General features: G+C 39.9%; 4 protein-coding genes across 4 annotated transcripts; 2 read left to right on the top strand and 2 right to left on the bottom strand.

The window, feature by feature from the left end:
- The first annotated feature begins 361 nt into the window (after positions 1–361).
- Positions 362–985, top strand: LOC108169423 (L-type lectin-domain containing receptor kinase IX.1-like). The gene is made up of 2 exons (XM_070814588.1): positions 362–444; positions 547–985. Exons 1-2 carry the CDS (start codon positions 362–364, stop codon positions 983–985), a joined length of 522 nt encoding a protein of 173 aa, XP_070670689.1.
- A 1,907-nt stretch (positions 986–2,892) lies between these two features.
- On the top strand, positions 2,893–4,939 carry LOC103455785 (uncharacterized). Its single transcript, XM_008395376.4, has one exon. The coding sequence runs from the start codon at positions 3,622–3,624 to the stop codon at positions 4,657–4,659; it is 1,038 nt and encodes a 345-aa protein (XP_008393598.1). The 5' UTR covers positions 2,893–3,621; the 3' UTR covers positions 4,660–4,939.
- Positions 4,940–6,749: 1,810 nt separating this feature from the next.
- Positions 6,750–9,750, bottom strand: ALF2 (PHD finger protein ALFIN-LIKE 4). The gene is made up of 5 exons (NM_001293870.1): positions 9,552–9,750; positions 9,415–9,447; positions 8,441–8,669; positions 7,538–7,670; positions 6,750–7,278 (listed from the first exon to the last, which is right to left on the bottom strand). The coding sequence occupies exons 1-5, from the start codon at positions 9,646–9,648 to the stop codon at positions 6,994–6,996; spliced, it is 777 nt and encodes a 258-aa protein (NP_001280799.1). The 5' UTR covers positions 9,649–9,750; the 3' UTR covers positions 6,750–6,993.
- A 477-nt stretch (positions 9,751–10,227) lies between these two features.
- Positions 10,228–12,730, bottom strand: LOC103400095 (pentatricopeptide repeat-containing protein At1g62914, mitochondrial-like). The gene has a single exon (XM_029094883.2). It carries the CDS (start codon positions 12,659–12,661, stop codon positions 10,955–10,957), a length of 1,707 nt encoding a protein of 568 aa, XP_028950716.1. The 5' UTR covers positions 12,662–12,730; the 3' UTR covers positions 10,228–10,954.
- Between the last annotated feature and the right edge of the window lie 675 nt (positions 12,731–13,405).

Here is a 13,405-nt window from a genome sequence, read left to right as displayed (position 1 = left end):
GGCATTGGAATTTGGTTCAACTCATCGGTTGGTGCCACAAAAAAAACTGCTACTCATGTACGAGAAATTTTTAGTTATGACGGGAATACAAATGGTACACCACGTGTTTTAATAGGAGTGATGGGAAATTTTATTTTTTAAGTTATTAACTTTTTGGCACATATATCCCACCATTTGTATAGTGACACGTGATGTACCACCCGTGTACTGGTCACACTAAAAAATCTCTTCTCGTATACAAGTTCATGTCCAATGGAAGCTTAGATTCTCATTTGTTCAAGGAAACAAGCTTCTTGACTTGGGAGGTAAGATACAAAATTGCTCAAGGCGTGGCAGCCGGGTTGCAATATCTTCATCAAGAATGGGAGCAATGCTGCATAGGGACATTAAATCCAGCAATGTTATGTTGGATTCGAATTTCAACGCAAAACTTAGCGATTTTGGGTTAGCACGACTTGCAGACCATGGAAAGGAACCACAGACAACGGCTTTAGCTGGAACGATGGGATACATGGCTCCTGAATACATTATCTCCTGAAAGGCTAGCAAGGAGTCGGATGACTATAGCTTCGGAATTGTTGCGTTGGAGATTGCGTGCGGGCGGAAACCCATTGATCATACTCGAGTTAACATGGTGGAGTGGGTTTGGGATCTCTTTGGAGAAGATAAAGTTTTTGAAGCAGCTGATCCAAAACTTGGTGGAGTTTTCGATAAGAAACAAGTCAAGTGCTTGATGATTGTAGGGTTATGGTGGCCTCATCCAGATTACAGTATGAGGCCTTCAATGCAACAAGTGATGCAAATGTTCACCTTCGAGGTTCCGTTGCCCATTCTCCCGTCAAAGATGCCGGTGGCCACCTATTTTCCTCTTCCAAGATCACTTTCAATGTTGTTTTTTGATAATAATGTTACTGGAGGAGGACAAACTGAAGCGTCATGCCATGGATCTTACAACACTACTACTTCTTCCTCATACATACCGTAGTATTTGTATAACGTATTTCACTGTAATATATTTTTCTACTCTCTCACCACTTAAGCTACCCAGGTCCCTACCGTTTTTTATGTTCTTGTTATTTATTGATGGTTGTGGTTTTGCTTTTTCAAATAATGGTATTTTTTAAATTAATTTATATTGGCCAGTACAAATTAAAAGTGACTTTGCTGCCATTTCCTTTTTCTCTTTCTTTTTCTGAAAAAAATAAAAAAGAATAAAAAAAAACAGTTTCGCTTTCTGTAATCAAATCTCAGTGGGTTTGTGTGAGAGTGTCCAAAGTCCAATATTTTAAAGCGTTTACGTTTGCAGCATTAGCTACCACTTTACCAGTCATAAGCAAAAACTTTACCGTCTGCAGATCGATGAAAAATTACTGAATACGAACGGTCCCATGTGAGGAGTCTTTGTTGAGAACATCCTACATTAGAGATGAAACTCGTGTTAAAAGATCTTGAGCCTCTGGTCCACTTATTGCCAATTTATTTTATATCGGAAGCATGCGTTACAATAAAAATGTAACAAAATTCTCGGATAAAGTGATCAGTTAGAAAGTTGAGTCTTATAAGCTGATTGAGAGCCTCCGGCTGACCATTTATGTTTTACAAACATGCATACAAATGCAATACGTACAGTGTACGTACTCTCTCCCTCGCAAACAGTGGCCCAAGCTGCTGATGCTCCCTCAACACATTAACCCTGCCGGCCTCTCGTGGCTGAGAGGTGAAGAGGGGGGTTCTTCAGTCAAGATCAATTGCGAGGCACATGTCAGTACTGACTGTCAACCATTGTTTAACTATTCAACATCCCCTTTTGCTGCTGCCAAGTGAAGAGGCAACGAACGTTGCGAATTCAACTCGCCTGTTTAATTTGGTCCATATTTCATATGTAATGAAATCAAAGTGTGGATTTGTCAAGATTATCGACTTTCCTAGAGCTAGAAGACATAGTTTGCGCTAAATTCTTCAACGGCGGAGAGTGATTCGGTCGTGAAGGATTCGTTGCAGTGGATGGCACAGCTCTGGGGAGTCTCTGACATCAATGAAACACAAGTCTTTACAGGTTGTTAATTAATACTTAAACTATGACAACTGGATGTAATTAAGAACAAATCTTTTCAGAATTAGTTCATGTTATCACCTGGAGATTTCGGAATGAAAATCTCATTTCGTCAAAGCACCTGTTAGTACACGATATGTTAAATACTTGCTATGAATGATACAACGATCCATAGCTATAGTAAGAAAAATGACTTACATAAAACAAATTAATTGTCATAATATGTTTTATTGCATGATATTGTACTAATAAATCACGACACCAAGTGACACTGAACTTATTTCATGCAAGCTGTTCTTCAGCACAACTTATATAATATGAGTACATCGTTTTATTGCATGATATTGTACTAATAAATCACGACACCAAGTGACACTGAACTTATTTCATGCAAGTTGTTCTTCAGCACAACTTATATAATATGAGTACATCGTCATGTGTCGTCTCGTACCAATAATGCAAGGAACATATGTCTTTACATTATTAGCATAGGATGCCAAACGATAGTGTACACGTGCCATGCAAGTCTTTCTCCTGCAAATTGATACACGAACGTGTGGAGAGATCCTTCCATCCAGAACCCGGATGTAATGGGCCATGAATGTGGTGTGAAAGGGGGTGGGTTCATTACATAAGGTAGTGATGGGCCTTGACGTTAGAAGTTAGGATAAGTATAAAATATTGTATTTGGAGCCATATGGACTCGCGGTCTAGATGCTGAACCCAAAATTTCCACCTACGTGTCGGCACTGATGTGCAACTGACTGTGGCATTGATGCCTATCATAATCCCACATATGAACCCATCATTGAATACGGATCAATGTCAAACCGATCCCAACCTAAGCCTTGACACAAGCCCAAAACCGGTAAATATCTTGGAAAGTCCTCGAAATGATAATCGACACGTGTCCGCTTTCTCGATCCGAAAAACCCTCGCTACACTCCAGAAATCTTGTCCTCTCTCTCACCTTCGAGCCCCTCTCTCTCAGCCCTCAATCCTTTTGCTCAATCCACTTCGCTTTCTGTGTTACTCCTCACTCTAGATATTTGCAGCTGGGATTCCATCAATCTCCGCCGTCGATTCTGGAGGGATGAAGTCCTGAAGACGATGAAGATGAGCCCCCATGATCTTCTTCCTCTGCTGGTAAGAGCCATCACTACCGATTGGGGTTTTTACATGAAGAAATGTTCGACCCATTTATGGTGATCCACGTGCGGTCCCTAATCTGGTTGCGCAAGAGGAAAAAGAACCCTAAAAATCCAGCAAAACCCACATCCCAATTAATCCCATAGCTCTCAAATCACGTCTTGAATTTTTCATTTTCTTACTAACAGTTCATTTCTTAGCAAAAGTTCACTTGTAAAGTTACAAGATTGTATTTTTACTTCATTTCAAAATCTAAATTACTCTTTTCTTATGCTGATTATTATCGGGTTTGAGTGTTTGCTGAACTCGTGCTTGAAAATTTGTCGACATCTTTAGTTGGGTAGGGAAGGATTTGGAAATTTTTAGTCGGAAGAGGGGTTTGGATTTTGTATCCTGATCGGATTTTAAAGGTGGCGAAGATGAGTTTGAGCGCGGCCGAGGACGATTCGGCTTCGGAAATCCACATCCCAGCTGATATAGATTGGCATATGCTGGACAAGTCCAAGTTTTTCTTTCTGGGTGCTGCTTTGTTTTCTGGTGTATCAGGTGCTCTGTATCCAATTGTGGTGTTAAAAACCCGTCAGCAAGTGTCACCCACTCAGATTTCTTGCTTGAAGATGTCTTTTGCTATCATGCGCTACGAAGGTCCTAAAGGGTTTTACAGAGGTTTTGGGACCTCTCTGATGGGAACAATTCCGGCTCGAGCGCTTTACATGGCGGCGCTTGAAGTTACCAAGAGCAATGTTGGGACTGTGACTGTTAGATTAGGATTTTCGGATACTACAGCTATGGCAATAGCGAATGCTGCTGCAGGGTTGAGCTCAGCCATGGCGGCCCAATTAGTTTGGACCCCGATCGATGTTGTGAGCCAGAGACTCATGGTTCAGGGCTGCACCAGCAGCACCGGACACATCCTCCCCAGTGTGAATTCTTATAAGTACAGAAATGGCCTTGATGCTTTTAGGAAAATTTTACATGCCGATGGATTGAGAGGATTGTACAGGGGATTTGGGATTGCGTCACTGACTTATGCGCCTTCAAATGCGGTTTGGTGGGCTTCTTACTCTGTTGCACACAGACTCATTTGGGATGGTTACGGTTGCTATATGTGTAAGAAAGATGAGAGTGGCTCAGGCAATGGGTCTAATTTGCGTCCTGATTGCAAAGCAATGCTGGCAGTGCAGGCGTTCAGTGCTGGCATGGCAAGTGGGTTTTCTGCTCTGATTACCATGCCGCTGGATACTGTCAAGACGCGCTTGCAAGTTCTGGATGCAGAAGAAAACGGGCAAAGAAGACCGCTGACAATAATGCAGACGGTGAGAAATCTGGTGAGGGAAGGAGGGTTTGCTGCTTGTTACAGAGGGCTAGGGCCTAGGTGGGCTTCAGTGGCAATGTCTTCCACAACCATGGTTACTACCTATGAGTTTCTCAAAAGAATGTCTACCAAGAATCAATAGAGCAGCCATTTCAAATCCTTCTTGCCTTGATTAGGTTATATGGGCATGCCTACTGCCATATCTGGTAATGTAACGTTGTACATAGTGTAGAGGGTTTCTTTCATTTGTTTTGCCCCTTTGTGCAAGTAGTTTCATTCCGCTCTAACGATATGGCATTAGTAGATTGGTAACACTGCGTGTCGGTCGTTGACCCCAAGTAAATGGTCTTGAGACTTGTTATGGTTAGTCCAATGTGAAGGGGATGAACAGTAGAATGGGAAAGAAGTGAAGTTTTCATTTATGATTAGGGTTAAGCTTTGAATTATATGCTTGCAATCATCTATTGGTATCTCTTTGTCATGTTGATTGAAAGAATCTGTTGATGTAAGACACTTTTGGAACTACCTTGATATTATTGTGGGTAAGCCCACTATCCAGAAATAACAAATGTAGGCAGAAATCTTGTGCAAAACTTGATGGGTGGAGTTGGGTGGGTGGTTCGGCTCTAGCCCCTCACAAGTTAAAAAAGAGAATATTTTTGCTCGGCGTCCTCAACATCTTTAATATATACATGAACTTCAGGCTCAACAACCATTTATCAAGTCACGTGATGAGTGGTTTGAATTCGATTTAACTTGTCACGTTGTCATTTCGCAAAGCTTTCTTAATGCTACGTGAATTTTTGGCTCAACAAACGCTTCATTATGTAAGTGATTTGAATACAAGGGGATAGATATGCTTTGATTTAAATGTCTGGCTGCCAGTTGGCCAAGCATGTTTAATGAAAATGTGTACTTCTCAATGAACGTTTTATTAGGTCGCGTGATGAATAATTTAAAAGAAAAACTAATGAAAAGAATTTGAAAACTTTGAATTTTAACGATAGGGACAAAATAAATGGTACAATGAATAATATTATTATTAATTTTTTAGTGTAAAAATATGATTCTTCGTTAAAAATGAACAGTATTGGAAGTTTTTTATAATCAACTTCATTAGATCACACTACGAGTTCAACAAACTTGCAATAAAACAAAAACAATAGAAGAGGAGGTGGTAACGGTGTGGAACGGCCATGACAGCATATGCGTGCGGTGTGGAATGGAACAGCCTTTTTGTTTTTAAAATGAACCGGAACTCCAAAACCAGGTGCGAATCCGGTGCAATGCAAATAACCATGGACCATCAAATCTTGGACATTTTCTCAAATTTCTATGGACCATCAGAGGAAAGAGTGGGTCTCACGTGCTCTGTCACTATATTCTCTCTCTTTTCTTTCCCTGCCTCACAGCTTACTGTCTCACTGTCTCACGTGCTCTGTCTTATCCCCAATGTGACACTCTCCCTCACAGTTTACTGTCTTATCCTTAATGTGACACTGGAAAGAGATTATTTCCGGATTTCTTTCACCAAGATCACCGGTTCAAATGATTTAGAACTTTGAAATTTTATTCAACAGTCCATTCATGTAACACTGTCTGACCCTGAAATGTCCATTGAAAGGATTTGTATAACATAAATATACTGATATTGAGGCTCTTCGGGTCACAGGTCGATAATGCAATGTAATATGTAAGTTTTTTACATCAAATATTGCACTATTTGCTCGAGACACCAAAGTGATAGTGTACATGCTTCATATCATCGTTAAGAGTAACAGTGTTTAATATAATATATATGACACACGAACAGAAGTCTGAACCGTTAGATCAACATAACTTTTTATAATCGGTGAATTTCCTAAGACATGGAGGCCCTAAACGAAAAAGGACCAAGTTTTTTAGCACATACGCTTTATTATTGTCTTTGAAATCAAACACCATTTTGGGCTTGGGCAGGGCCAATTCATTACCTATACAGAGACTGGACACTGAGCCCCGATTCAACAAAGCGCTTCTAACAGAAGCGCTTTCATTATACTTCGAAATTTTCACTTCATATCCCAAAGAGGTCTTTGATTCCAGTTCGAAGCACGAGTGCAATGAAGAAAAAACAGATTCGCCTCTCTTTAACACCCCTCGACAAAACGCTTTACGCCTCTCAGAATCGAAGTTCAGAGACAAATAGGACACAATCTGATGAAAATCCAAATGAGAAATAGACACGCGAACTTTATAAACACTGGACTACATTCACGCAGACAGATAACAAGTCCCACACTCACAGGGAGGAAAACGTTTCCGACCCAAGTTTAAATATCCTAACTTCAATTGAAATAAATAGCAGACTTGCAACCTACACAACATATAAGGATCCGAGATAAAATTTCCTAAAGTTACACGCTTGAGACCGAGAGAAAACCTGACCTAGATAATTAGCAGTCAACCACGAGAATTCGTATCCACAGAAAAACCATCAATGTTTGGCTCTCTTGTTGCTGCAAGATGGGCATTTGTACTGCTTAATATGCTCGGCTCTTGCTGGTGTGATCTTGACACACTTACCATGGAACCACTTCTCGCAGATATCGCAGCAAATCCAAAACTCATCAGCTGCGTAGTTCTCTCCACAGGCCCCACACAGTGTCTCCCCATGCTCATCCTCATCCTCTTCTTCATCTTCCACACCTTCTTCCTCGTCCTCCTCCGCGTCCTTTGATTGCAATGCCTTTGAATGCCTGGGTTGAGGCTCAGAACCTCGCTGCATTTGCCAACCGAATATGAAATAAGTTACAATGTAGCCACGTTGTTCAGAGACCAAAAACTAATGTATTCATCTTCCACTCTGATGTTGGAACGGCATCACAATATTTACAGAAATTTCAGAGTTAATTTTTCCATTATAAATATGTTATGTATAGACCAAAGTTTCAACATGGGCACAACTATACTTAAAAAATAAAAAATATAAGCAGAAACATCAAACAATCCAGAAACTAGCAATCAATCTTTTTCCAAACCTTAGAGTTTGACTTAGATCTGTTGCTGCCATGATTTGAATTTGATGACTTCTCCTTCACTTGTTTCTTGGCTGTCCCTGTCACAACCTCGAATATTGTTGGAAGTTCATTTATCATATTAAAAAGGCGTTTCCTGCAATGTAGATACCAACATCGTATTGGTAAGTGAATTCAAGATCGCTAATACGACAGAGTTGCAACACGAAACTAGAAGAGGTCACAAGAAAATGAGATTTGGATTGTAGTCAGCACCCCAAACCACCACATGAAGGCAATGGTACATAAGTACAATCTCAGAAAGGAAATACAAAATTCCTCTTTTCTGGCGATGCTCTTTATTAATAGGCCACGTGACCTTATACATCAGAAATTGAAGTAAAAGAATCCAGAAAAGGTAACCGAAAAAAGAATCCAAAATCCAAACACCTTCAACTACATTCCTAATAAAGACGTCAGAAGAAAATAACACAACTATGGCACGATCAGCTCCTACATCTTCCAAAAAGAACAGAATCAATCATTCAAAACAGCTGTGGACAGTCGTCAAGGAAGTAGGCCACAAAGTATCAACTGTACTACAGCTCAACCCAAAACTTAAGATTAGGCCATTGGAGTTTTCCTGAAAAGAAGAATTACACAGCAAACACACACATGGGCGTGTGCATATATATTGGAACAATAAAAGTTTAAAAACAGATAACAACAGCAAAGTATAACGTCAGGACGGTGATTTTGCCCTGACTTGACTTCATGGGAATAAAGAAAGCATTTCGAATGCCCATACGCAGGACCGTTGGCCTGACCTAAAAACAAGTGATACGTCAACTCTGAACCCACAATTCGAATCCACTGAATCATACAGAATCAAACCACGCATTTATCATATGGTACAAAGAAGCATACCTATCAGCCTTATCAAATCCAAACCTAGCACCAAAATAAAATGCCACTGCAAGCAACCACGCGTCACTGTGGACAGCAACCAAGGATAACCAGTCCTTTTCTTGCATCCCATCTCTCGCAAAGTTGATACCAAGCGCTGGCTCCGGAAGCTCTGGGGGAACCTCCTCCGCAGGCAAATTAACCTCCCACTGCTCGCTTGGAAATCCATAAAGGCAAAGATTTTCCTTCTCTGTCATTAAAGATGTTTAAGGTAACGTTCAGGCTTTAGAATTAACCGCTACAGAAGCTTTCAACAGTTGCATTCTCATTTTTCATCAAAATTTCAATTTTTTTAACAAAAGAACCCAAAACCCCCCACTTCAACTCATCTGCCTTGAGAAACATTGATTTTTGTCTTTGAGGTGGGAATTCAAACAACTTCTGTCAATACCCGATCAAACCGCAACAATTCAATTCAACTTTTGAAAGTTGAATTAGACGTATAAACACAATTAAATTCATTGCTCTAATAATTTTCAAAAGAAAAAAGAATTTACTTTCTCAGTTTTTGTACACTCAACCGATACTGCATTATTGAAAAATAAAAAAAGAGCAACCCCACCCAACAAGGCTCCCCAAGGCTCACCGCTTTACGAGGGTCGGCATAATGCAAGTAAATTTACTAACAGTAAAAAAACCAAAAACTGAATGCTAATAAAAGTGAAAAGCCACTACCAGTACAAAATTCATGAAGTAAACTGTAAAAGGAAACAACTTTAAGTTAAAAATTAGATTATTTACATGATTTATTTTCTTAAATTACTAAAAAATCCTCTCTTTCATACACGTGTCAAATACACCAGAAATTATTAAACAAAAACCCTAATTCAGTTCCTTCAGGAAAAAAGTCCATTCTGTCAAATAACCAAACAGCGCCTGCACTAAAATTAAACAATTAAAAAAAACAGAAATAAAATCAAGGAAAAAACGCTAACCAGGGTCACACTGCTGAAAAAAGTCTTCGACCTCTGAAACCACAAAAATTTGAGAAAATTTAATATTTCATCGAATTTCCATAGATTTTGAAGCAAGAGCACAGAGTTGAAGAAGAAAATTGGAGCGAAAAGGTTACCGGTGGTGAGAGCTTTAATCATGCCGGCCCTCCGCCCTTTGAAGTCTCTGAAGACCTCCTCCACCGTGCGCGGGTTGTACGGAGCACCGCCGTCCATGTCTTCACAATTGCAGAGAGGGGGAAAAAAGAGGAGGGAAAGGTTGGGAAATATTTTGACCTCTGACTCTGAGTCTGAGAGAGGAGAGAGAGAGAGTGGGCGTGTGGGAGACAGAGAGAGATGGGACGGATTTGAATCGGAACGAAATGGATTAATAAAGCGAATTTGATAAAGGGGGAAGAGTCCGTGAGGCTGACGAACTAACAGGCCCAAAATATATTCACTAAATAAATAAATAAATAACCTAACAAATCGAAATTTTCAGTTTGTTGTGGGTCCCCGATAGACTACGACTCGACAGGGCTTTTGGGCAAATTTGGTTTTGACAGATTTCAGGGAGTAAATTGTAATTTACATAAATCATGTAGGGTTTCAACTTAATTAAAGTAACAGTCTAATTTATTGACGCAATATCATCTTGTGAAAATTTTACACTTGACGAGTCTCTCAATTTTGAAATGAGTTTTAACGAAACACTTTTGGTAATTTTTTTTTTTTTTTATATCATTCATTACATCTTTATTTATTATTTTTCCATTAAAATTAAAAAAAAATTGAACCTTCGATAGTTGTTCTCAATTTTAATCAAATAGCAATTGATTAATATTTCATAAATATTTAGCAATTTGAATTTATTTTATACAATTAGTATGAGCTATGACATGAGAGCCCATGGGAAACCCATTTGTCTCCTTCCCCGACTGGAGAACAACATTGATTTTGATCAAGAAAATTTGGCTTCTGCTTCATTACGCAATTCGTCAGACAATCGATTCGTCCCTAATTAACGCGTACTTGAGCTTCACGTCGGAGGAAAATATGAGGCGGACGATATAAAAACACGAAAAATCGATGAGTTTACTTCTTCATGACTCCCATCATACTCATCAAAACCTGCATTACTGTTGTTTCACGATCAAGTAACCTCCATTCTTTCCCTACACACAGACAAATGTTCCACTAGCACCCTTCGGCAACTATCAGCATCAGGCACGGTGCATCTCTTACGCTTATCATCAAATATCCTCTTACCCTCAACTGCCATCGCTTTTTCCTTGACCAAAACCGAGAAGCTCTCCAAACTGAAAATGTAATTGTTCCACAGAAAGTCTGCATTGCCATATTCACGTTGTCATCCTTGCAGTACCTCTTTATTATGCAACCGTGGAGGGGGTATCAAGCTCGCGACCATTCAAAAGCATGACTCGAACAAGCTTTTCAACTTCCACCATGAACCAGAGCATTGCAAGTAAACAGATCAGGGTCACAACCCTGCTTCTCTATTTCATTCACACACTTGATCGCCTCATCCAACTCGCCCTTCTTTCCTCATCTGACTCAAAACTCGCCTCGCGCTATCAAAATCACCCGTCTTACAAAACCCATGAATCATAGTATTGTAAGTAATCAGATCAGGGTCGCCGGTCATTTCATCAAACAGTTTCTGAGCATTCTCCATTTCACCCATTTTACAAAATCCATGAATCAGAGCACTGTAAGTAACTTGATTGGGCTCACATCCCTGCTTCTCCATTTCACTCATGCACTTCATCGCCTCCTCCAACTCGCCTTTCTTACAATACCCGTCAATCAAAGTTGTATAAGTTACCGTATTGGGCAAACAATCCTTGCTCTCCCTCATCCGACTCAAAACTCGCCTCGCCCTATCCAAATCACCTGTCTTACAGAAACCATGAATTAAAGAACTGCAAGTAAACATATTAGGCTCACAACCCTGCTTCTCCATTTCATTCATACACTTGATCGCCTCCTCCAACTCGCCTTTCTTACAATACCCATCAATCAAAATTGAATAAGTTACTGTATTGGGCAAACAATCCTTTTTCTCCCTCATCTGACAAAACACTTTCCTTGCACTATCAAGATCACCCTTTTTACAAAATCCAAGAATCATGTTATTGTAAGTAATCACATCTGGCTCACAAATCATTTTATCAAACACCTTCCTTGCACTATCAAGATCACCCTTTTTACAAAATCCAAGAATCATGGTATTGTAAGTAATCACATCTGGCTCACAAATCATTTTATCAAACACTTTCCTTGCACTATCAAGATCACCCTTTTTACAAAATCCATGAATCAGAGCACTGTAAGTAACTTGATTGGGCTCACATCCCTGCTCCTCCATTTCATTCATACACTTGATCGCCTCATCCAACTCGCCTTTCTTGCAATACCCGTCAATCAAAATTGAATATGTTACTGTATTGGGCAAACAATCCTTTTTCTCCCTCATCTGACCACAAACCTTCCTTGCGCTAACAAAATCACCCATCTTACAAAACCCACGAATCATGGTACTGTAAGTAATCACATCTGGCTCACAAATCATTTCATCAAACACCTTCTGGGCATTCTCCATTTCACCCATTTTGCAAAACCCATTAATCATTACGCTACAAGTCGAGACATCGGGCTTCACCATACCTTCCTTCACAATCTGATCATATATTTCCTTAGCTACACTCATCCTGTCAGCCCTAACCAGAGCACCCAAAATCGCATTGTACGAAAACAAGCATTTCCCATTCTCGATCAACTTCGCCTTGTGAAACCAATCCATGGCGGCTCCGATATCCCCTCGTCCGCCATGAACTGCGATAAACCTGCTGACCAAGAAATCATTGAGTCTATTGGATTCTTGAAGGAGTGAGGCAGCGGTGGAGAAGAGAGAATGGGAGAGGAGGAGGTCGGTGATGGCCACGTAGCAATGGTGAGTGTGGGAATAGTTGTTGGGATTAGGGTTAGGGTTTGAAGCCCAGTTGAAGAAGAAGAGGGCACGGTGAGGGTTGGCCTGAGATTTGATTACGTGGATTACAAGGCTTGGCTTCAGGAGAGGCGAGAAACGGTTGAGAGCCGCTAAACCCAGATTAGAGCGGTCGGGTTTTTGTGGGTTTAGAATTTTCAGAAGGGAGTTTATGCGGACTGCCACATTGAAATCTGTAGATGTGAGAGATGGGTTGATTAGGGCTCTGCCTGGTGTAGCCATTGATTTCCTCAAAGCCCTTCCTCCCACAGTAGAAGGTGGCGTTGTCGGTATTCGTTTGTAAGTGCTTTAAAATAAAGAAAACTAATGAAACTGGCTTGAAAATTTTAAGTTTTAATTATAAAGATAAAATAAAGTGTAAAGTGAATAGTATCATGATTGACATTTTTGTGTAAAAATATGGTTTTTCGTTAAAATGAACAGTACCGGATGCTTTTTGTTAAAGTTCCCTTAAAATAACTGCAATGTTGAAAATGCTGGTGGGTTAGTGTATGCCCAGAGTGTTGTGATAGATTTTTCAATGCCCACAAATGTGATGTAGACTTTGGAAACAAAATGATTGTATTTTCAAAGTTATGAGTTGTAAATTTCAAGCTGTAAGAACCTGTTTGTATGGAGCCGTTCTATAAATAGAGCGCTCTGACTGCTGTTAAATAACAGAGATATACTGAAAAGAAAGGGAAGATTAATAACTTCAGTATCTATTCCTCCTTCTTTTATTTGTCATTCTCTTGTGCTATAGTTTCAATATGATATTTTACACCTACTTCGCTCCTATCACTAGTAAAGGTTCTCTCTAACTTTTACATAATTATAACATTATCAGCACAAGTCTCTAAAACCTAACAATTTCTCATTTCTCTTCGCCGAACGAAAGAAAGAAAGAAAAAATGTTTCCTCTAAGGATTTTACTATTCATCTTCTTCCTTTACCTCAACTGCGCGATATGCCCTCGCGACGAACTAT

Source organism: Malus domestica, chromosome 15 (genome assembly GCF_042453785.1).
Source record: "Malus domestica chromosome 15, GDT2T_hap1".
Classification (NCBI taxonomy): domain Eukaryota; kingdom Viridiplantae; phylum Streptophyta; class Magnoliopsida; order Rosales; family Rosaceae; genus Malus; species Malus domestica.
The sequence above is the reverse complement of the archived record's forward strand: the minus strand, read 5'-3'. Positions and strand labels throughout refer to the sequence as shown.

Excerpts from the sequence above, each read along its gene's own strand:
- LOC108169423 (XM_070814588.1), top strand. The coding sequence starts at position 362 with ATGGGAGCAATGCTGCATAGGGACATTAAATCCAGCAATGTTATGTTG. Across the intron at positions 445-546 it reads GCAAAACTTAGCGATTTTGG|CAAGGAGTCGGATGACTATA; the intron begins GTTAGCACGACT and ends CTGAAAGGCTAG.
- LOC103455785 (XM_008395376.4), top strand. The coding sequence starts at position 3,622 with ATGAGTTTGAGCGCGGCCGAGGACGATTCGGCTTCGGAAATCCACATC.
- ALF2 (NM_001293870.1), bottom strand. The coding sequence starts at position 9,648 with ATGGACGGCGGTGCTCCGTACAACCCGCGCACGGTGGAGGAGGTCTTC. Across the intron at positions 9,448-9,551 it reads GATTAAAGCTCTCACCACCG|AGGTCGAAGACTTTTTTCAG; the intron begins GTAACCTTTTCG and ends TTGTGGTTTCAG. Across the intron at positions 7,279-7,537 it reads GATCTAAGTCAAACTCTAAG|CGAGGTTCTGAGCCTCAACC; the intron begins GTTTGGAAAAAG and ends TGGCAAATGCAG.
- LOC103400095 (XM_029094883.2), bottom strand. The coding sequence starts at position 12,661 with ATGGCTACACCAGGCAGAGCCCTAATCAACCCATCTCTCACATCTACA.